At 39.5% G+C, this 24025-nt stretch overlaps 1 protein-coding gene across 1 annotated transcript in view; it reads left to right on the forward strand.

The window, feature by feature from the left end:
• frem2a (FRAS1 related extracellular matrix 2a) overlaps positions 1-24025 on the forward strand; it is a 55649-nt gene that overhangs the window by 12799 nt on the left and 18825 nt on the right. The window contains exons 3-6 of the mRNA XM_039778545.1: positions 6301-6447; positions 18641-18871; positions 22451-22576; positions 23883-24025. The exon at positions 23883-24025 is cut by the window's right edge and continues 109 nt beyond it. Coding sequence (XP_039634479.1) covers positions 6301-6447; positions 18641-18871; positions 22451-22576; positions 23883-24025 — 647 coding nt within the window. The remainder of the gene's footprint in view (positions 1-6300; positions 6448-18640; positions 18872-22450; positions 22577-23882) is intronic.

Here is a 24025-nt window from a genome sequence, read left to right on the forward strand (position 1 = left end):
TAATCATCTTTGATTCTGTATCTCTCTATGCTTGACAGCCGCGTTCGATGTGTAAACACACAAGCATGACCAAACACCCTCTAATCTCAAGTATGAACAAAAAGCTGGATCTTTTGTAACATTTATTTTGCCACTGAAATGTACATTACATTTTTGACTATATGAATAAATGTCTCCAAATTATCAGCATCTGATTTTCTCTTTACTCTTTTTTCATCTAATTTTCACCCTGTCCTGCCTCCTTGTGATGTGGCGTATAATTGTCTCTTATACAAAATGAAATGGTTGGAAACTTCATTCTCTGTTTTACGGCCTTTGTAAGTCTTCCTTACCTTTTTTTCTTTTCTGCTACAGTATTGTGGTATATATATATATATATTGCAAAGTGTTACTTTATTTTTCTGTTCACATTGCAATATAAAAATACACAGTACTGGGGCGCTGTTGTTAGCTCTGCTTTATTGTTTGTATTTTAAAACCCTCAAGTAAAAACCATCTATCTAAAAGTAAACATTTGATGTAAAAATGGACATTTCTGGAAAACTTAAACTTTTGTTTTACGGAGTCTGAGGAGATAATTGAGGGGAATGAGAGCATAGGGAAGAAGAAAACAGCGATTGCAGTAGCTAGTTTATCATCTACGTGCTCAGACACAGTTAGCTCTCAGGGGTGCCAGTAACCATCCTGAAATACATTAAACTCATCCCTCTGTTAAATAGTATATTGGTGGTGGCATGGGGAGTCTTGCTGAAGCTGGAGTGATAGGCCTGCTGGAGTTCTGTCTCTGTGATGAGCACAAAAAAATGCTGCAGGAGAACAATTGCTTTTAGGTGTAATCAGTCAACACACACACAGAAATGTAGGCGTTTACACACTGATACAGGCTTATGTGTACACGTATGCACAACTGCTGACGCACACATACACCTCAAGGATGCACCATTTCTTTGGCCCTAGAGCCTTCTCCCTTTAAGCTATGCCCAGGGTCGAATATGACTGTCTTTGTAGACATCAGTGAAAAACCTCACGGTTATTAAGTGTATCACAAGAACTTCAAAGGATTGAGGGTTCTCTGCCCCAGATGTCAGTTTCTTATGGTTTCATGTGTAAGGTTGCTTAAGGTGTTTCTGCAGCAAAGTCATGCCTGATGGCTATTTAATGTAAGGAGGAAACATTATTCAACTTTTATCTCTTTAAGGTTGGTGGGGTGGTCTGTCCCCTTCACTTCCTTTGTGCCCAGAGGCCCACACAGACACACTACCACATATACAGTGTGTAATACTCCTACACCAGATTTGTCCTTCTATTCGGTTTGACATCCTGTGAAGTGATTGATCAAATGCAGTGACTAGTGGAAATAATTACCTACACACACATGTAAGGCAGCAGACCAGACAGTAAAAATGTACTTGATCCCAAATTAACAACAAAGAAAGCTCACACGCATTGGCTTCAAATTGCACTCGAGTTGAGAAGCATTTTAAATACTTGTCTTTTCCCATGGCCATGAATTCCTGGTCAGCCTACTGATATCTCACCACACCTCAGGTGATTTCCACTATCATGCTGATTGCCTTGGGCAAAGCCTAAATTGGTGGAATACACAAACACACACAAACACACACACACACACACTCTTCCACTGAATGATTAACAGAATGGTCGCCAATACTGTAACAACAGAATTTTTTGACACATTTGTGTCATAACTGCCATAGGTGTTGATGTTGTCATTGACGCTATGCATGGATTATCAGCTTACTTGATTAACATGCTAAATCAGGTATCCACCAACAACCAGTGCAGCAATTGATAATAGGAAAGATGTGGAGCAAATTTTGTGTTTTAATAATGCCTTTATGCCTTTTGTAATTATATTTACTCTTGCATCCAAATGGCTTTTCTTGTTGGCATAAACCACACACACACACACACACACACACACACACACACACACACACACACACACACACACACACACACACACACACACACACACACACACACACAAAAGTTGCACACAGCCTCCAACATTTGTACAGTGACTGCTTCACATCTGTCAGGATAAACTAAAAGGTATTGAAACATCCTGATGGGGAGTAAGATATATGTATTTTGTCAACCATCATAATTTATGTAGAGAGGTACTCAGATGGTGATCAGATGGATGGTGCGTGGGGCTCCTATTACTACAAAAATATTACTGGTAGTTTATTTTAGCAGAAAGAGTGTCGCAGCGCTTCACATGCTACATGCTTTGTGATGTCAGTTGCCAACTGAATAAATAGCAGATTTAGCGATTACGCCCTAGTCCAATGTTTCTCAAAAGTTTTCCATGGTGAGAGAGATCTTCGGTATTGTTGGTTGCCAGTTGCACTGGGACTTGGGGACTCGTATACAAAGGAGTACAGAAGGCAGATGGAGACGTAACAGAGAGGGAAGGGCCACACCGCCAGCAGCAGAATAAATGTACTTAGCAGCAGACGGCATCGCCTCACTGTGATAAATTTCCTTTGATTTTGGGTGTGAAGTCTCAGACACACACACACACATACAAACACACAAACACATCAGTAAAGTCAGAAAAAAAAATCTCCATTTATTTATCCGGTGGTGATGTTTCTAATCTAAATGTAATTTTAGCAGTGTTGGCTGTTACAGAACATGCTCCAGCAGTTTCTGTTATCAAAAGCACAACAGTCCAGCTCAAAAAGAGGTGACCTCATACAGGATAGGCCCTCTCCGTCCCCCACATTCGCAGACACTATCTTCACTCATCTCCAAAACCTGTGAATGATAGTATATGTGTGTGCTACAAATACATGTGAGTATAGTGAGTATAGTGAGTATAGTGAGTCTGTGTTCGACAAGAGTTTGAAAAAGCATTTCCAGGGAATCTGATGTGAAGATTTAATGTGGCAATTTTGAAATTGTGGTCGCTGTCAGGTTGCAGAATGAGTGATCTATCCATATTTGCTGTGCCTAGTGGTGGCCATGGACAGACTGTATAATGTATTTATTTCCTGACGAGTTCAGTCTGATTGCTTTATCATCCCAAGAAGGAAATGATTTGTGTAGCTGTGTGACATGTAACATAGAGTATTCAGCAGGTTACAACATATTGTGTAAAACATGAAGTTCATGGTGATTTTGTTTGTTGGTGTAACTTAGAAAAGTCTAAAATGGTGCTTGCTAGGCTGACAACAGTATGTATCTATATATATATATATATATATATAAAGTACAGGCCAAAAGTTTGGACACACCTTCTCATTCAAATGTGTTTCCTTGACTATTTACATTGTAGATTCTCACTGAAGGCATCAAAACTATGAATGAACACATATGGAATTGTGTACTTAACAAAAAAGTGTGAAATAACTGAAAACATGTCTTATATTTTAAATTCTTCAAAGTAGCCACCCTTTGCTTTTTTATTAATAAGGGAAAAAATTCCACTAATTAACCCTGACAAGGCACACCTGTGAAGTGAAAACCATTTCAGGTGACTACCTGATGAAGCTCATTGAGAGAACACCAAGGGTTTGCAGAGTTATCAAAAAAAAGCAAAGGGTGGCTACTTTGAGGAATCTAAAATATAAGACATGTTTTCAGTTATTTCACACTTTTTTGTTAAGTACATAATTCCACATAATGCCTTCAGTGAGAATCTACAATGTAAATAGTCATGAAAATAAAAAAACACGTTGAATGAGAAGGTGTGTCCAAACTTTTGGCCTGTACTGTATATATATATATATATATATATATGAAAAGAAACCAAAAAAATGACTTAGTTACTTCGTAATAGTTTTTTTCTTATTTTAATCTAAGAAACAGTTATTGTGACACCCGATATTGCCAATGTTCAGAGATATTTCTTGCTGTCTTACTGTTCTTTTTCTCTAAACTCTGTCTTCCGTTTGCTCTTAAGATGACTTAAACATAACAAGCATGGCAGGCCTGTGCTCTCAAATCACTTTGATTTGACTCAAGTCGGAATCAGATCAAGAATTTGATAACATATTCTGCTTTACAAAATCAAAAATAACTTTCAACTTCACTTTGATTTTAACATTAACGTCTCTTGACTTTAGATGGTCTCAAATTTCATGACGAGCAGATACTCAGGCCAATACTGTAGTATGTGAAGGTCAGTAGCGCTTGTTTTGATGTGCATTTGAAAGAATGAATCTACCTACGTGGAAGATTAAACAATACAGTAAATACTAATAAAACCAAAACAATGAGCTAAAAGAGGCTAAAAGATTAAGCTTGCTTGACCATATAGTTGAGACTCTATAGACTAAACTGCGTTATCCAAGTCAGGAGCTGAGTCTATATTGTCTCAGACCATGTAGACCAAAACAAGATGGTTTACATGATGACATGCAGCACACTTGTTCACTTACAGTACTGACCATATAAGGGTACATGCTTTGATTTTAACCCTTTATGATTATAAAATAGCTGTCAGTGATTACGCTGTAAAGTAGGTCCTACATCACAAGCCAGCATCAGTTTCCTGATCCTTGAAATGTTTTGTGCAGAAGATATGATCCCTAATTGGTTCAAAAAACCCTTGTGGTGAGTTTTTGTTAGGAAAGTCTTTGAAAGAGGATATAAAGTGAATTTAGTTCTATTGAGGATGATTTCAAAGCTGCTTTTTTGTATGGTCAGCCCATGTGAGAGGGCTTTTATTAATCCAAAAGGCTCGAGGAATGAGCCAGTCTGAAACTTCTCTGACTCGGATCCTTATTGTCTGTGCACACAGCTCCTCACCTTTAGTGGGAGGTCACACAGAAGGACTGGTAGACACAAACATACAAATACAGACACACTAAGATCTCAGGCACCTTATGCTGCATTTACTATCAGGGAGCTGGGATTAAAGTAAAGGTTTCAGTGAAGTTGGGATTGAAAAGTTGTTTGTGTTGCGGTGGTGTATTTATGTGATTTCTTATTTGCACCCGATAAGTGAAGCCTGAACTTGGCCTACAGGCCTGGAGGATACATGAGTCTGTTTATATTAGCTGTCTCTTCACCTCAGCATGTTGTAGCTATGTCTGCCAAGACAGAAAGTGCTAAAACCTCTGCTGCGTTTTAGCACCGTGTCGACATGCCATGTTGAAGCTTTATTCTAACAGAGAGCTGAACCTGTATATGTACTTATGTGTGGAGATGGAGGGTATCATCTCCACTCCTTGTGATGCCATTTATGATATTTTATTGATCAGGATAGGGAAATGCTCCTTTGTTTTCTGTCATCAGAGTGTCAGAGTACAGTATAAGTAACACAGTAGCACTACCTTTTTTGCACAAGGAGGTTTTAACAATTATGCTGCCCTGCTGCCGTTTATGACCTCTATGATGATGGAGGTGAAGTGCTCTGATGTTTGTGCTTTTGAAAGCCTTATTGCTCCAGCATTTTAGAAGGCATAAATAACTTGAAAGAACAAGCAGCTCTAAAACTGTCATCAATAGAGCTACATGTTACGTTTGCGCAAGGAGTCCTCCACCTCTGCATTTCCCTCTGCCAGTTAAACACAATCAGACATTTAGTTTAGCACTCACAGGAATGTCATGCGTACTTAGCCATTGTTTATCACTACACAAAAGCAGAAAAAAAGACAAAGATCCCACCTCCACTTCTTTCATTCAAGTTTTACAATGCTATCTCATTATTTCCTTTAATTAACACAGAACTAAAAAAAATGTCCCTGCAGGTGGGTGAATTAGCTACACTTCCTGTCCGCCTGTTGAAGTGGCAGGCTATTGAGTAGTTCTATTAGCAATAACATTACCATTTACTCTGCAAACCCTTCCTTAACAACACTGATTAGCTAGCATGAATCAAATCCTCAGGATGATGTGCACAAGTGAGAAGTAAATACTGTTTATTGTGGAGCACATGCAAATATCGACTGTTTGATATAGAAAGGTGTAATATTGTGTGGTTTATTTTTTATGAATCTGTAAATATTCTGCAGTAGATGTGTTGGGAACATTTGGATTGAAAATAATTAAAACACTTTTTCTTCCTTACAATTTTACAGCAATTGCCCCCTTGGGTCACATATTTTCCCAGAGTTTCCTTTTCAGTTTTTACTGAATATTGAACTCAGCATTTGGCATTTAAATAGGCACAGACCCACCCCAGCACACAGCAGTTCCACAGAGACACTTTTTTACAGTAAGAAGAATTAAGTATACTGTCAATTCAGGTAGGTATGAGAGAAAACATGTTTACAATCAGGAGTAACAAAATGTATTCACTATGTTCGTATGTATTTTGTCCAGGTGGGAACAAGCTCAAGGGACAGCAGTTCCGTCTGGACTGGGCCTGGATCTCTCTGGAGAAAGAGTACTATGTGGTGGATGAAGAGGACAAGTTCCTGGAGGTGGTGCTCAGACGGAGAGGATACCTGGGAGAGACATCTTTCATTGGTTCGTCTGTTTGTCTTTATGTTTGTCTTTCTCTCTTCCAAGAGAACACACTTTGTGTTCTTAGCCAGGTAGCAGTTTGGCCTTAGGGATGACAATGTCGGTCTGTCAGTCAGTTAATCAGTTTACCACTTTAGTCCAGATTGAAATATCACAAATATCAACAACTGCTAGATGGATTTCCAAAACATTTGGTTGATGATAGACGATAAATCCTAAATACTTTGGTGATACCCTGACCTTTAGTGCAAACATGAGGTTGACATTTTTGGTTTTGAGTGAGATGTTTCAACAACCGTTAGATTGATTGCCATGACATTTGGTAAACACATTTATGTCCCCCTCATGATGACTGTGAGTATTTTTCATCTAGCGCCTCATAACCTTAGATTTTTAAATTGTCCAATATTTTGTGTGTGGACCAGATGCCAATTACTAAAGTAATGACATTCTCCTCAGCATCAGCAATTTGAGAATGGTAGCATGGTAACACGACAAACAAAATTGGTGAACACGGTAAACATTTTACCTTCTAAACATCATATTAGCATAGCTTATTAGCATTTTCATTGTGAATATGTTAGCATGCTGGTGATAGCATTTAGCTCAAAGCACTACTGTGGCTGAATACAGCCTCACAGAGCTGTTAATGTGGCTGTAGCTTCTTAGTAATATCAGTCTTTTGGCTCCACATTCCTCTTCCTAACAAGCACATTGTCATTTGTCTTTCGCTTCACTGCAGAGCTTTATATACCTATCATTCACCTGGAGTGATGCTCTCCAATACACACATACAGACTAAACATATTGTCTGACAGCTGAAGCCAAAAAGCAATAGCAACGTTTCCTTTCAACACACAATTTAACCAGATTTATCGTCTAAGCCAAAGTTATTTTGTTTGGCCTTGTGCCATTTTAGAGGTTTGCAATAATAATATTTTGTTATTTGCTTGAGGAGGCTAGATGAGATAGCTGTAAGGTCAATGTGGTACACTGTGCAGAGATGTAACTCAATTTTTTACCAGCCTATACAAAACTGCTTCTGAAGAAACATGCTCCTTCAGTTTAGCATGATTTGTCCCAGATGGTCAAGTGGTTTGTCACACTGAGGACATGAAATAGGCATGTCAAAAAGCAATAACATTGCATTGAGCAGGTGGATACAACTAAATCCACAAAGAAAACTCTGAGAGCAGAAATAACGGTGAGATTATTGAGGTTAGCTAGCTAGTCTTTGATACAATCAAACATCATTCGCGTCAATTAACAAAATTGCCACACCATCATCTCCCTATCTATGTAAAGCAAAGCTGTAGATAGCAATGAATGTTGATCTGATTATACTGTATGGGTTTTACTTAGAAGTTCCTAATATCTCTGACAAGTGAGTTTGATCAGCAGGGCCTTAAACTGCAGTGTAAAAGATTAAGATTATATTTAGATCAGAACCAATACAAAGCTACTCCCAGAAAAAAATTGTTTAGTGTACTGGTGACTTTGTAAAAAAAAACGCATCAGAGTCTTGTTCTTGGAAAAATGTGTCCATCTTCTAAAAAAAAAAGAAAAAAAAGCTGCCATTACATTTTATTCAAAATTAGACCAGTTTTTTTCTTAAAATTCAGTCTAAGGTTTATCTTTGGAGTATGAATGGCTTAGCCTTAGCCACATTAGACTGTTAAATGTCAACATTTTATAGAATTGCCAGAAGACTGAATATTAGTGAATCATCAGCAAACTTAAAAACAAAGTGAGCATCATGCCGGCTGCAGCACTCATCACTGTACAAAACACAGAGTGGGCAGAGAACACACTGCTGGCTCTGTACTGCTCAAACCTCTAATCCAGCCAGCTACAAAAACATCAATGCCAGAGTTTTTAAGAAGCTTTTTGACCAGCAGATGGAGGTGAATTTATATTGGGAACAACAGCCCAGCATGTTTTTGTGTATGTTTATGTCTGAGTGTTTGCGTGAGGTTGAAAGGCTGCTGAGGATGTTGTCCCTGAACGCTACTCTTAGACCTGACTTTGTCATGCGGCAGCTCATTTGCTCTGGGAGAAGCAGCAGCTGTAAGTAGTTTTTACTCTCTTCAGCCTCTCATCATCATTTTGATCCCTTTTAATCGTTGGGTCAGGTGTTAGCATCACAGTGTAGCAGTTTATGTAAGATTTAAGTGTTTTTGTGTGTGTGTGTGTGTGTGTGTGTGTGTGTGTGTGTGTGTGTGTGTGTGTGTGTGTGTGTGTGTGTGTGTGTGTGTGTGTAGTATATGTGATTCCTCTCAGGAAGGTGTTAAGTGTATGTCTTTGGCACACATGAAAGCTTGCGTTCTGACTCTCATCTCTCTGCACAGTTGATGTGTGAGCACATGGTTATCTCTAACCACACAACACATGCACACACATTTACTTTCAAGACCTTCTTAGAGCGACTAACGACGTAGCTACAACATGTTGAGCTGAGGCATTCTTATGAATAAGTCCATGGCTTGAAGGGAGATTAAACAGTGGGTTACTCGTAACCTTAAGAAAAGAGTGTATCTTACCCCACAGCACCAAACCAGAGGCACCCTGACACCAGCATTTTAAATATGTGTGTATGCTTGCATGTCTGTATCTCTATATATGTGTGTGTGTATATGCCCTGTGTGGATCGGTTCAGGCACTGATGATGAAATCTAGTGTAGAGCAACACAGAATGAAAAACAGAAAGTGATCGAAGTCTAATAACTTTCATAGATTTCAATTTGCTGGGCTGGTGAACAGAAGAATGAAGCAAATGAACCAATAACAGAGTGGCTACGTACTCGAGGTGGACAAAATAGCAGGAACACCATACTGCAATCCAATCCAATACTGCCACAGTAATGGTACCTTTGATTGATATTTGGTGTCAATGGAAATCATTATAAGACTGTAGTTGGTGTCACTGCATATATCTCATTGAGAGTCAGCGTTGTTGAGGCTCTACTTGTATTCCTCTTTGCTAATTTAGCTTTCATGTGTTTGGCTCGAGTCTTAATGATTTTTGAGTTTTCTCTTCGCCACAGTGCATCATTTTGCAGTGTGTGTGAAGGATTGGCCTCTTCATAATTTGCCTCATTTTGCCTTTATATCGATTGTCAGTTAGCTATTAAAGCTGACACATACAGTGCCTTGCGAAAGTATTCGGCCCCCTTGAACTTTTCGACCTTTTGCCACATTTCAGGCCTCAAACATAAAGATATAAAACTGTAATTTTTTGTGAAGAATCAACAACAAGTGGGACACAATCATGAAGTGGAACGAAATTCATTAGATATTTCAAACCTTTTAAACAAATAAAAACTGAAATATTGGGCGTGCAAAATTATTCAGCCCCCTAAAGTTAATACTTTGTAGCGCCACCTTTTGCGATTACAGCTGTAAGGCTCGTCGGGGTATGTCTCTATCAGTTTTGCACATCGAGACTGACATTTTTGCCCATTCCTCCTCGCAAAACAGCTCGGAGCTCAGTGAGGTTGGATGGAGAGCGTTTGTGAACAGCAGTTTTCAGTTCTTTCCACAGATTCTCGATTGGATTCAGGTCTGGACTTTGACTTGGCCATTCTAACACCTGGATATGTTTATTTGTGAACCATTCCATTGTAGATTTTGCTTTATGTTTTGGATCATTGTCTTGTTGGAAGACAAATCTCCGTCCCAGTCTCAGGTCTTTTGCAGACTCCATCAGGTTTTCTTCCAGAATGGTCCTGTATTTGGCTCCATCCATCTTCCCATCAATTTTAACCATCTTCCCTGTCCCTGCTGAAGAAAAGCAGGCCCAAACCATGATGCTGCCACCACCATGTTTGACAGTGGGGATGGTGCGTTCAGGGTGATGAGCTGTGTTGCTTTTTACGCCAAACATAACGTTTTGCATTGGCGGCCAAAAAGTTCGATTTTGGTTTCATCTGACCACAGCACCTTCTTCCACATGTTTGGTGTGTCTCCCAGGTGGCTTTTGGCAAACTTTAAACGACACTTTTATGGATATCTTTAAGAAATGGCTTTCTTCTTGCCACTCTTCCATAAAGGCCAGATTTGTGCAGTATACGACTGATTGTTGTCCTATGGACAGAGTCTCCCACCTCAGCTGTAGATCTCTGCAGTTCATCCAGAGTGATCATGGGCCTCTTGACTGCATCTCTGATCAGTCTTCTCATTGTATGAGCTGAAAGTTTAGAGGGACGGCCGGGTCTTCGTAGATTTGTAGTGGTCTGATACTCCTTCCATTTCAATATTATGCTCGTACACAGTGCTCCTTGGGATGTTTAAAGCTTGGGAAATCTTTTTGTATCCAAATCCGGCTTTAAACTTCTCCACACAGTCGTACCTCGGACCTGCCTGGTGTGTTCCTTGTTCTTCATGATGCTCTCTGCGCTTTAAACGGACCTCTGAGACTATCACAGAGCAGGTGCATTTATACGGAGACTTGATTACACACAGCTGGATTCTATTTATCATCATTAGTCATTTAGGTCAACATTGGATCATTCAGAGATCCTCACTGAACTTCTGAGAGAGTTTGCTGCACTGAAAGTAAAGGGGCTGAATAATTTTTGCGCGCACTTTTTCCAGTTTTTATTTGTTAAAAAAGTTTGAAATAGCCAATGAATTTCGTTCCACTTCATAATTGGGACCCACTTGTTGTTGATTCTTCACAAAAAATTACAGTTTTATATCTTTATGTTTGAGGCCTGAAATGTGGCAAAAGGTCGAAACGTTCAAGGGGGCCGAATACTTTCGCAAGGCACTGTACTGCTGATGGTACTCAAATTGTACAGTAATATGACTCACATGTGTTACAGGGAATGGACAAAACAACAGAAACACATTTTGAGACAGGAGGTTTACTTTAAAGAGCAGAATCCAAGCTACAAAGGAAACTTCAAAAATCATATGGCAAATAGATAAACACCTGGCTATTTTACGTGATTTGAAATTCATTGTCATGAGACAAACACATTCATATAGTCACCACTGAAAAATGCCAAAAATAGAGTGATGATGTTGATGATACAGTGCAGTAAGATAATATTACGACAGACAAATATTTTCCAGCACGTTGGGTTTGAAATTAAACAATAAGGTTAAACTCTCAGCTTTATTTAAGGGTTTTTATACACCCACATGAAGGACTTGTTGATGGAACTGCAACCCTGTTTAACACCAATTTGGGGACAGAAAATAGTGGAACAATCACATGTAAAATTTGGTTGCAAATCCTTTGCTTTCAATGACTGTCTGAATTCTACGACATACAGATATCAGCAGGCACTTGGTATATTGCTTGGTGATGCCCTGCCAGGCTCCAAACTGCAGCCATTTTCACTTTTTGCTTGTTTTGGGGTTTTCTGTCTTCAGTCAGGTCTTCAGCAGTGAAGCACATCATCATCAGTTGGATTGGGATCAACTAGAAAACACTGTTTTACCATAAAACCTCCTTGGTTGACTTGTTACTATGTTTAGGATCCTGTCACATTGTGACAAAAAAAATGATATAGAGAAAAATGGCCATTACAATTTCCCAGAGCTGAAGATGACATAATTAAGTTGCTTTTTTTGTCCCACCAGCAGTTTAAAATCCAAAGCTATTTAATTTACAATGATATAAAACAGAGAAAAATCAGCAAATCCTTACATTTGAGAAGCCAGAACCATCAAATGTTTGACATTTGTTCTTAAAATTATCTCAATGATTGCAATTCATTTTCGGTTGACTGACTAATTGATTAATCTACTCAATTGTTTCATTGAGGGTTACGAGCCTGTTCAGCCAATACGGGTATGAACAACCTCAAAGCTCAAGTCAACACTTTAACCTCAGAGCCGTTGTTTCATTTCAAATCCAATGGCGCTGAAGTTGAACCAAAACACTCAAAAACATCACACGTTTATTAATACTTTCTCACTATATGTGCAACTGTGTGTGTGAGAGGTGTGCTAAAGGGGGATATGGGAGGGTAACGGAGATCAAAGATCACTACAAAACCAGAGCTGTAAATGAAAAGATTATTGATGACAGAACAACATCCTGTAAATATAAAAAGAAAAGCCACATAGGAATTTCTGGCAACAGTAGACACTGCATGTGCAGATGCAGTACAGTAGATAGACAGATGACATTAGATTAGATAGGGAGTGTGTCAGGGATTGAAAAGCATGGAGAAAAACACCCAGTGATCGTTGCAAGGGTTAGCAGATGAAAGCTGCTGTGGTGCTGGCAACATTGAAGAAGAGCTGTTGCACATGCTCCATCACAACAGGACGTACAGGTGGAGAGGATCAGTGAAAGAGGAAAGCTGAGATAAGATCAAGGTTTAAAGATGCCCCCGAAAAGCAGAGCTCAGGCAGAACGAGGCTAGACAAGAGCATGGGATCAGATTGGATTTTTCTACTACTGTTTTTCTTACCTCTTTTGAAAAGAAAAAAGCGACTAAAATATGAACCTTCAGCTTCATTTTCATTGGTGTTTGCCCTCCCACGTCGTCAGTTGGAGGACCCGTCGACGTTCATTTTGGCCGATTTGACTTTTTGAATGGGCCAGTGGGCAGTCGGACTCAAGGACCAATCTGATTGGTGGAGTGCTAGCCCTTAACTAGCGAATCAGGGCTAGCACAAAACCGTCAAAAAACGGAGCTGACAACGCCAGTATCTTCTTATTACTAGTCATCATATTTTCTTCCGTTCAGCGAGTAATGACAACAACGATCCTTCTTGACTACTATCAACACTCTGATGAAAACAATGACTGACGACAGCGTGCTCTGTGTTTACTAGGTCTAGAGAGATGTTCCGTCTTGGTTTCATTTTTGGGTACGATACAGATTAGCGCCGACTGCTGTTATGTGGAGATACGCCTGCACATAATGCCTACTCGAAGTCGGTGCCGCTTCTGTGTGTTCTGAGGCACTTTTTTGACCTTGGGGAGCCGACTGATCAGTCAGACTGCCTTTTCTGCTGACGGTTGGTGAGTCAGAGCCTTTAGAGGACAATGCCTATACTCTACTATATAGAATCTGGAGTTACAATATGGAACTAATTGTTCTGTCACTTTGTCTCTTGTGACACCGTTCCACTGACTTGTCCACCCACTTAACCTGTCTTACTTTCTTTTCTTTTCATCCCTAATCCCTCCTCACTTCATCTCACCATTGAGAGTGTTTGGTCCTTTTGCTTCTAACCTGCTTTTCCTCATCAAAGACACCATGCCCCCCCGCCCCTAGTGCCCTATAGCCCTGGGTGTATGCCATAGGCTGTCTTATTCTTCCACCCACTCTCCCTTTGTCATTCGTTCTATATCTACCTTCTTCCCCCCTCTCTCTGTCTAACTCCAGTGCATCGCTCATTCACTGTCTGTTCTTGCTCTATCTTCTATTTTCCCACTTCCTTGTGTGCATTCTGTATGTTGTTGTTACCCATTGCAGTGCATCCCTGCTGGTTCTTCTCAATACAGTCTTTGTTTTTGTCAGATCTTCCTGTTCCCTTTAAGAAACCCTTCACTCTCAAAGTCCTCACCATGTGACATCTTTCCTTTCCTTACCTGTCTTTTCATCTTTTCTTCCTCTCTTCTTTGCTAATGAGTAATACTAGGACATATATAAAACAGTAGATGTGACATGACGTCATAACTAATGGGATAACTGTCCGCCATCTTACCTCGGTATACTGTTTACAATTGCCACCAATGTGCAGAAACTATATTATCAGCTGTGCAACATGCTTTACCAAAAGGACCAAAGTGACTAGGGAGGCTGGCATCACTTTCCACACGTCATTATAGAGTAGATGAGACATTTATTTTTTACATTAGGTCAACTAAAACGAAAAAAGGTCAGTGAACTACGTAACTTTACTGTTATCTACCATTGGACCAGCTGAGTTCTACAGTAACTTAAGTCAGAGTAACTGCTAGCGCTCAACAGCATTGATTTGTTAGCAAAACAGACAATTTATGACCAGCAAACTCCGCTAACTTAGCTCAAAGGTAAGGTTATAAGCAGCTGATTCCATGCCAATCAAGTGTAAACTTAGACCTTGTTAACAGGGAGCAGTGCTCATCTTAACTCCTAAATCCTGTTTCATAATATCTCAAGATAAATCCAGCCAGTTGCGTTACAAACTACACAAAGAGTGAAGCCCAGGCAAATCAACCCTACAGTCACGTTAACCACATGACAGCAACACGGAACACTAACCGTCCACACAATCAGCCGAGGGGTCGGACTTAACGTGATGTTTACCACATCTGGCTAACCCAAAATTAGCCACCTTATATCCTGCAATCAGTCATCATATATTAACATTGTTGTTAGCTTACCTCATGCCTTTACACAATCAGTAAAGCAAATCGAACATAATCCATGTCTCTTGATCAGGTGAAGTAATCCAGTTTGTACTTCAGCAGTTTGGGTGAAAATTCCTGCAGTTTCTCCCCATTATCGCCATAAATTTAATATTCAAAACAATACCGTGATGAGAATGAAAGACAATTGAGACAAAACAAAAGAAAACTTGCTTTATCAACAAAAACAAGTTGACTGGAAGTGACACAGTGTCTGGGAAATATATATATATATATATATATATATATATATATATATAAATTTAAGAAAATAATAATATATTAATAAATTACAGTATGTTGTTTCTCTCTTGTTGTCTGATTTAATTACCTGCCTATAGGCCATAATCTGAATCTATTTAAGATTTTCTACATTTTAGCCATTGCACAATTATGAGATTATCTCCGTGATTGAATGCATTATTTGTTCTCTTGACGCTATAATAATCTAAATTCTACCAAATTTTTTTTTGTTCATTCTAGACAGGCAAAGTTGTCTTGTGCTCAATACTTTGAATAAAAAAAACAGTATTGATGTATTGGTAGAGAAATGCAAGGATTTTAAAGACAGAGTATCTTTCACCATAGGTTTCAATTGCAGCAAAACTAAAACTTAACCCAGGTAAGATTGCGACCATATGTTTCCATCTCGGAAAGGCAATTCAGAATGACGTTTCATATCTATTGTTTTATATCTATGTATTAGGATGGAATTGAATTCTCATTCTTCTTTTTTAATCCTTGCATAAGTCAAAGCTCACTGCTTGAAGACAGTTTTCCCCCTTTCTACGCTGTCCTTTTCTGGTCTGTCCTTGCTGAGAGATAAATGGAGAATTGTTAACAAGGTGTACATTTCCCAGGTTAATCATCTCCTGTAGGATGTATTCCAGCCTCATTACTGTTGCCAAGCAGGATAGATGGAGAGATAATTTCATTTCACTCGAGAGAATAGAAAGTGTTGCCCCCCTGAACGTCTTTGCTCCAGCTCTCCTGCCTTGATGTGAAATTACATTTGTCATGCAATGAGCATGAAGGTATCTGCAATCATACATTTCATGGTGAATTGTAGAATTTACATACAGTCAAACTCAGCTTGTTGCAGTGTTTGCTTTCAATAGTGAAACAAACTACAATACAGAACAAAAGAGAGTTTGCAGCTATAAACAGAAATTGTGTGTGTGTGTGTGTGTGTGTGTGTGTGTGTGTGTGTGTGTGTGTGTGTGTGTGTGTGTGTGTGTGTGTGTGTGTGTGTGTGTGCTTTATGGAGACACAACACAAGGGACTGTAGCTCTGAGGAACAGTACCATAGAGATCAAAAGCCTTTGGGTGGTTATGTTTCCACCTGCTGAGAAGGAACCTCAGTGCGACCCCATGCAACGTGTCTCTTCCCTCCGGGGAGTCCAGCAAGGGTGGCTCAATACGGCTCCACCCTTTTAAGATCAACACTCATTTTCTCTTGTAGGTGTGTTTGTGTGTGTGTGTGTGTGTGTGTGTGTGTGTGTGTGTGTGTGTGTGTGTGTGTGTGTGTGTGTGTGTGTGTGTGTGTGTGTGTGTGTGCTATTTGATGTCGATCAACTAAACATCAGGATAGAAAGATGAGAAATATAGGAAAGATTAAAATCATCTGTTATGAGGACACTTTTCTAATTGTCTGTAATTGCGTCTTTACTGTAGTAGTCTTCATTGTTAATGGTGAAGTCTATTATTGAAAGTGTGATACGATAATTTCTCCCAGTCCACGGTTTGTTCTGCGCTAAACAGAGCTACATGTGGCTGCTCAAGATGAGTTTGCTGCCATTAGTGGTCAATACACACGTCATGTTATATCAAATTCTGGGTTCTGTATTATTAATATGCATATGCTGTTGTCACCAGTAACAACAGGTCTCACTGAATCAATGAAGACAGAAATTTTAAGGATCATATCTAGCTACGTTGAGTTGCTAGATATAACAGTTTATAGGTTGAAAGTTACAATGAAGTCATTTTACATGATTAAACTATAAAAAAAATCATCAGCATACCTGCAGCCCCCTCAAAGTTTTTAAAAAACATTTCTGATGCTAATAGTATTGTTTCTTGGTTAGTATGTCTATTCAAGCAAAACTCTTGTCCACAGCCAGATATCAACAATCATCAACAATTTCTTCACAAATTGCCATGAAGTTTGCTTTCAAAAGTCATGGTCTTGATCTCTCTCAGTGACCTTTTCTCGAGCACCACAAGCAAGTGGAAATTTACATTTCTGCAAGAGAAATATCAAAATCCAATGACAGGTTGCTATGAAATTTACTAACACATTTATGTTTCCCAGAGGATGATTTGTTTGAAGCAGAACTTGGATGTGTGGCGACAGTTCTCCTAACTTTATTTCAGTTGCAGGTCAGGTGAGAAGCAGGACTTGGGTTTAAGCTTAGTATTACACTGTATTGGTGGTATTTTCACTGTGCTCTCTAAAATATTATAATTTTTTCATGATGAATTTTGATGTAGGCCTACCTCAGAAAACTTGACCCAGGTTAAGCTGAATGGACTACTTAGCAAGTGAACCATGAGTTGTCATGACTGATCATCCATTAGTCACCAGAAAGACTTTCAACAGCCCCCAGAGAAGTGGATTTTTTTGTGTTGTGTTAGTGCAGCTGTGATGAGCAGTAGCATCGTCTTTTCCTGTTGAGAAAAAGCAGAGAAGCAAAGAACGTTGAGAGATGACAATGCCCTTGGCCAAAAATTAAGAGAAAGAGGGTGTTATGTTTAATGTGCTGCTGGCTAAAGATCATGTCAAAGGTGAGAGTGCAGCATTTCATTATGGTCGGCTGTGGGGACCATCAGTGGAAAAAATGTTGTCTTTACACTTGATATTGGTCCAAAACAGTGAGTCCAGAGAGAAGTATTTGCTGGACTATTGGTGTTTTGGTGTAAACCCAAACCCATATACTTAATTCACTCTGCAGTACATTTGGTCAGTTACTCTTGGTGTTGTGAATAAATATAAACACTGAAGGTCCTCACAGGTACAGTGACACAAATGAGCGTGACTGCGTTATTTCTGTGTATGATTATTTTCAGATTACATTTTGCATACAATCCTCACAGCTCATATCCTACTATGTATGTATGTATGTATGTATGTAGTATGATCTAATGTATCCAGTCTCGTCTGCATGTTTTTGTCACTATCTTTTTTTTCTTAAAACATGAATCATCCTGGCATGGCTCTGCTCACATTATTCTCATGAGACATTGTGAATGCAGACAAAGGAATGTAAACAGCATATTTCCAAATGTAATACATTATTGTATGACTTATGCCACCTAGGCTTCTTTGATGTGCGTTTGATGTGAAACCCAGTAAGCTCTGCTACTTTGAAGAAGGTGGATTGATGAGAATGAATGTTAGATGGATTGTTGTAAAGTGGATTCACATGAAAGCCCTGTTATAAATGAAATAAGACATTTGAAGAGAAAAGGAGACACAGACACATTCTCGCAAAAATACCTAACCCTTGGGAAACAATCATGGTTGCTAATCCATCTCAGTAAAGTTGAATATGCCTATTTAAACGCTTTAGTCACAAATTTGTTTCACACATTCCTGAGGCTCTGTAAGTGATCAGTGAAGAAAAATAGACGCAACACTCTTTTTCTCACCACTCTCTGAACAACATTAAAGGGTGTGAAAATCTAATCTTGTTTTCATCTGTTTCTCTCTCCTGTCTCTCACGGTGTCATGGTCGCTTTCTTTGTTCTGTCTTCACTTCTTCCTGTCTGTCTTATTTTTTACTCACTTGGCCTTTCCTTTTCCTTTTTACGTCTATCCCTCTCTGTATCATTCAGGCATTGGCACACAAGATGGTAGTGCAAAGAAGGACGAGGATTTCAAGGACAAGTCCCAGAGGCAGGTCCAGTTCAACCCGGGACAGACCAGAGCCACGTGGCGGGTTCGGATACTGACTGATGGGAAGTACGAGCAGGCGGAGACCTTCCAGATTTTGCTCTCAGAGCCGGTAATGGGGGTGATGGAGTTCCCTGCCGCAGCAACAGTTGAGATCCTGGATCCAAGTGACGGTCAGTCCTTATACGTCCTTCACTCAGCACACACATGAATATTTAAATTTTTATATAGACCATTGAATATTCTTTTGTGATGACAATATGATGGAGGTGTTTTTCTCCATAATAGGAGGATTGTATAATAAGAATATAAGTTAATTAAATATATATATCCAAAGCAGAGGTGTTTGCTTTGCCCATCTAAACAGACAAATGTAACAGACATGGTGAAGTTTCCGACATTTATAATGCACACCACACAAAATCCAAAACCGCCACTCAAGTAATCCAAAGTAATGAAAAATACACAACCCTTTACCGTATATCACATTTGCTCTGTGAAGCATCAGTCAACTTGGCACACACAGAATGAAGAATTGTCAATATAAACACTTTCCACTTTAGATATAGTCATGTCAAATATGTCCTCTAGGAATAAAGGAAGAGAAATATGACATGACAACCAGTGGGGATTTGTTGTAGGGATGATGATTGTGTTGTGTTTTTACACTCACCATTACTGAGTCAAATGCTTATTCCTAAAACCCAGTGATACAAAAAAAGCGGTATGTTTAGAGCTACTTGTTAATTTATTTGTCCATTACCAAGGCCAAATCAAAGGTTGGTATCCAAATTTGATATTGCGGTTTAGCAGTTAACATTGGTCAAACCCAGTACAGGAAGTCTTTCGCTTTCTCTCTTAAATTGTTGTAATTTGCCATTTTTACTCTGTTCGTTCTTTGTGTCTTTGCCTGCAAATTGAAATGTTAATGGAATATTGAGTAGTGTGACATACTGGCTGCTCTGCTCTATTAAGGCCATAATTACTCTTCTGCAGCTTTTACATTCAGTTTTGTGTATGCATTGCTCCCCTTCTCGTTACAACTTTTAAGTAATTGTAGATGTGCAACAAAGATGGAAACACTAAAGCTTCCATTGTGATGTGGTAATGCACAACAGCTGCTCTCGTCACTCTCATTTTTCTTCTTGTTCTCTCTCTTTTACTATGCTGTTATCTTTCTCTCTCCCCCTCACATTCTCCCTTCTCAATCTATCCTCCCCTGTGGGTTAATTATGGTGTGTGTGGAGGGCAGGTGCTGATTTGTTTTCTGTCATCTCCAGGGCTTGTCTAATGTGACAGAGATGTGCCACTCTAATGGGCCAGTGAAGCTTTAGCTATGCCTGTGGTGTTAGATGTACTCCAGCTTCTTTCTCTAAAGATGAAAACTGGCTTTGCCTGGTCTTCTGGTTAGCTGGCGATTCCCTCCCCAGAGGACATGTCAGCTAGGCTAATAGCTTTAGAGGAGGAGAGAGGATCGCTAACTTTAACCAAAAGTGTTCCAAAATTAAGGCGAGTATAACAAGCTAAATTTGTTTTAACAGCACAGACAGTCTCTGTCTGCATGAATGCCTGGAGCTCTTCTTTATTGTTTATAATTGTTTAGTTGTGAACCCTCCACCACTCTTTTGTATAAGCCTGTTGCCTTTTATTAATAATGCGGAGTGGGCTTGTTCTTTAGTGTGGTTGCCTGTGGTGCACCCACTTTCAGTGCTACAGCAGACACAAACTCTGTTTAATTACAGGGTGTGATAGCCTCCTCCTTCAAAACTTTGTGACTTTCTTCATATATAATCCATGCACAGTACTGACTGAAGATGAAGGGAGCAGCCTGCTGTTTGCTGCAAGCAGTACCAGCATCTTGCAGTCAGTGATATCTTTCTTGTTTCCTCTATATAGCAGGGATGCTATATATCAGTAGAGCTGTTACGATGCTGCATTTTGCACCAAGGTCATTCCACTAAATGATGAACTGTTTTCTGCTTTGTAATTTTTTGTTCTGTCTGACATCGCAAGGCCAGCTACAGGCAAGCATATCCTTGTGAAATCATAGGAGCGTGTAGAATATCTTGCCTAATGTAGGACACATCACATTTTGTGAGTGTGCTGCTGCTTTGAATGCTGTGTTAATATATACTGTATGTTACATAGCGCTATCAGATGTGGGTCTTTAGAGGCTGTTTTGTTTTAAATTTACAGTTACTTTTTAGACATTTAGCTTATGGGCATGACCAGTTTTACAATCTGCAACAAAATGTGCAACAACAATCAGACACTAGAAGCAAAGAAAACATCCCTACATCCATAGAGTATTCATGAAATTATCAATAATGGAGCAGTTCTAGACATAAAAAATAAAAACCAAACTGTTTTTTTTATGTTGGCAAGACAATAGCAAGATCAGGTGCAAGTGTTCACTATTTTAACACCCTCTGTAAAAGCGTATGTTTGTTTTTTTCTCCCAATGAATGTTTTAAAATGTGTGTTTTCCTCCAGAAAGTGAACTTGACCCACTTGGCTGAAAATTAGCTTTTTGTAATTCTTGGGTGGATTTAGAGGCACTAGAAGAGCTAAGTGTGAGGTGAAATGTGAAAGAACTGTGAGGAGAGGAAGTGTGCAGTAAATGTGTGGAGAGAGAGAGAGAGAGAGAAGAAATTCCGGGTATAACGGTGTGTGTGTGTGTGTGTGTGTGTGTGTGTGTGTGTGTGTGTGTGTGTGTGTGTGTGTGTGTGTGTGTGTGTGTGTGTGTGTGTGTGTGTGTGTGTGTGTGTGTGTGTGTGTGAAAGGTAAGCAGTAGACCCTAATCCCCTGCTATGAGTCCCTGTAACCCCCTGGGGAGTGACAGATTGTGGGCAGCGACAGAAAGGAGAAATGGACGAGAGGGGAGAAGATTGAGAGGAGAGTTACCGTAAGAGAAGAGAAAATGTTTGACCCCCTGCGGTGCGTAAGATTGTCGTATGTTGATGACTTCATCCCAAAGAGTCATCTCAGGTGTTGATCTCTTTTTATGCTGTTGAAATAAACATCCAAATCTGTTTTTTCACAGATTTTTCACACTCCAGCACTTGCAATTTTAATGCAAGTTTTTGTCACACAAGCAAGCACCAAGTGTCTTGAAGCTCCCATCGTTAATTAACTCATTCATTCACACGCTCAAAGAGAGAGGGGGAACAAAGTCACAAGAAGATCTGGGACGAGCTGAAGCTCAGTCCACTCTGCTAGCATTTTTATTGGTCCCTGTGCGTCTGTAGAAAATAGCTCCAACATTTATTGTTTCTGTATAAGTTCTTTGCTTTGATAGATGATGCTTTCACTGGCTCTAAGTCTCTCTCTCTCAAAGTGATGGTTTTGCTGGTTCTGCTGACCCCTCTGTGTATAGAAGAGTCGATGTGTGAAACTCTAAGTTGATGCCACTCTGTGGGAGATACTGAGAGGCTTGCATGTGGAATTGTCCGCGACACACCAGGCAGTAAGAAAAACTTCCAAAGGGGTCTCTTTGAAGAGCACCTCTGGTTGCATCGGACCGAAAAACTCTGAAGGAGTGTTATTTTGGAATATGAATAAGCTCACTGCAGGACCACCACTTCAATAGATTTAAATAAAGAAATTCCACTGCGGCTCACTAATGCAGAGCCAGAACAAAAGCCCTTGATGGCCTAATGTACTGTGGATTTTTGTAGATTGTTATACATATCATTACCCTTTTCTTTTTACCTCTGACTCCCTTCATTCATTCTCTTTTCTCCTCCAAACAGAGTCGACTGTGTTCTTTCCTGAACAGATCCACTCAGTGGAGGAAGATGTTGGAGAGCTTTTCATCCCGGTACACCGCAGTGGAGACATCAGCCAGGAGCTCATGGTGGTCTGCTACACACAGCAGGGTACAGACTAGCTTTTTCTCACCTCATCTCACCTGTTTACCCTCAGGGTACCCTGCCTGTCTGCCAGCTTGCTAGTCAGACTAATCATATTAGATGGTGAATGTTATTATTTAAGGCTCAATAAATATTTTTACCACATATCCTGTATTTACATAGATAATTAAAGTGTGAGGTATAGATAAAACATTAAACTTAGTTTAAAATACCCATATTATCATACTTGAAATAAATTATAACAGCATCCGACAACACTCATAACTCACATTTAAATGTTGTTTAGGGATACTGCACACATTTAAAAAAAGTCTCATTCAAATTGAGAATAATAGTAGTATAGTTTCAATCTTGTTTGCATTTCCATCAAAGATTGTGCCTTCAAATCTGGTATTCACACTGTTTGGATGTGATGTTAATGTACCCATGTTTATGTTGGAGTGTCAGGTGCACCTGTTGCACTTTTCCTGTTTGATATGCCAATGAAATCTGTTTAAAACACAGCCAACGCACTGGAAAAGATGCAGTTCACACCACATTTGCATTCGCACGAATGAAAAGTAGCAGCATAAGCTCAGTAGTATCACCGTTAGCTGTTAGCTGGGGCCTTTTCTGTGTTTTAAAGTAATTTATTCAAATCAATAACATGCTTCCATACAACCTCCGCAACAGCTCCACTCTCTTTTTGTAGCATGTATGTTCTCCTCATGCAGTTAAGTCCCATTAAATATATGTAGACACATGAAGCGATAATGCATACACTGATTAGAGTAATGAAGGCACTTTTGTTAAATGTTAAACAGCTATAATGGCTACACCACAGGTTTGATTTTGAGACAACCCGTGGAGTTGGTCCGTTTCCATTGTGTTCTGGCATTAAAATGCTTGCTGCAATTAAAGGTCAAACTTTCACAAGACGTAATGTCTACCGTCTGATTTTATATAAACGAAAGGGAAAATGTATCTAATTACTCATGAAATTTTTTTGTTTGTTAACCTGATGTGCTCAAACCCCTCTGAAAATCACTACTTTTCACATCAAATTCTGTGAATTATGAATATGTAAATGATTATTACTACTATAAATGCAGTGGATCCATTACAGGAAAAAATGAACCCGAAACTAAGCACTCAGTATTCCTAAGATAAGAGATGCTGTCTGAAACACTGCTATACAGTCTGTACCAAGGGCTTGCATTTTCTGATGCCTTTTACAAATACTATGTTTTAATTATGTACTTTTTAAATGTGGAGTATCTTTACATTTTTTCCTAAACTCCTGTTGTCTCTACTTTTGCTGTTCCCTCTGAAGGTTCTGCTTCAGGGACCATTCCCACCACCGTCCTGTCTTACTCGGACTACATCTCCCGTCCGGAGGAGCACGGCAGCGTCCTTCGCTTCGATAAGGGCGAGAGGGAGAAGCGGTGTCTCGTGGTGATTATCGACGACTCTCTG

The sequence above is a fragment of the Perca fluviatilis genome, chromosome 16, assembly GCF_010015445.1.
Source record: "Perca fluviatilis chromosome 16, GENO_Pfluv_1.0, whole genome shotgun sequence".
NCBI lineage: Eukaryota > Metazoa > Chordata > Actinopteri > Perciformes > Percidae > Perca > Perca fluviatilis.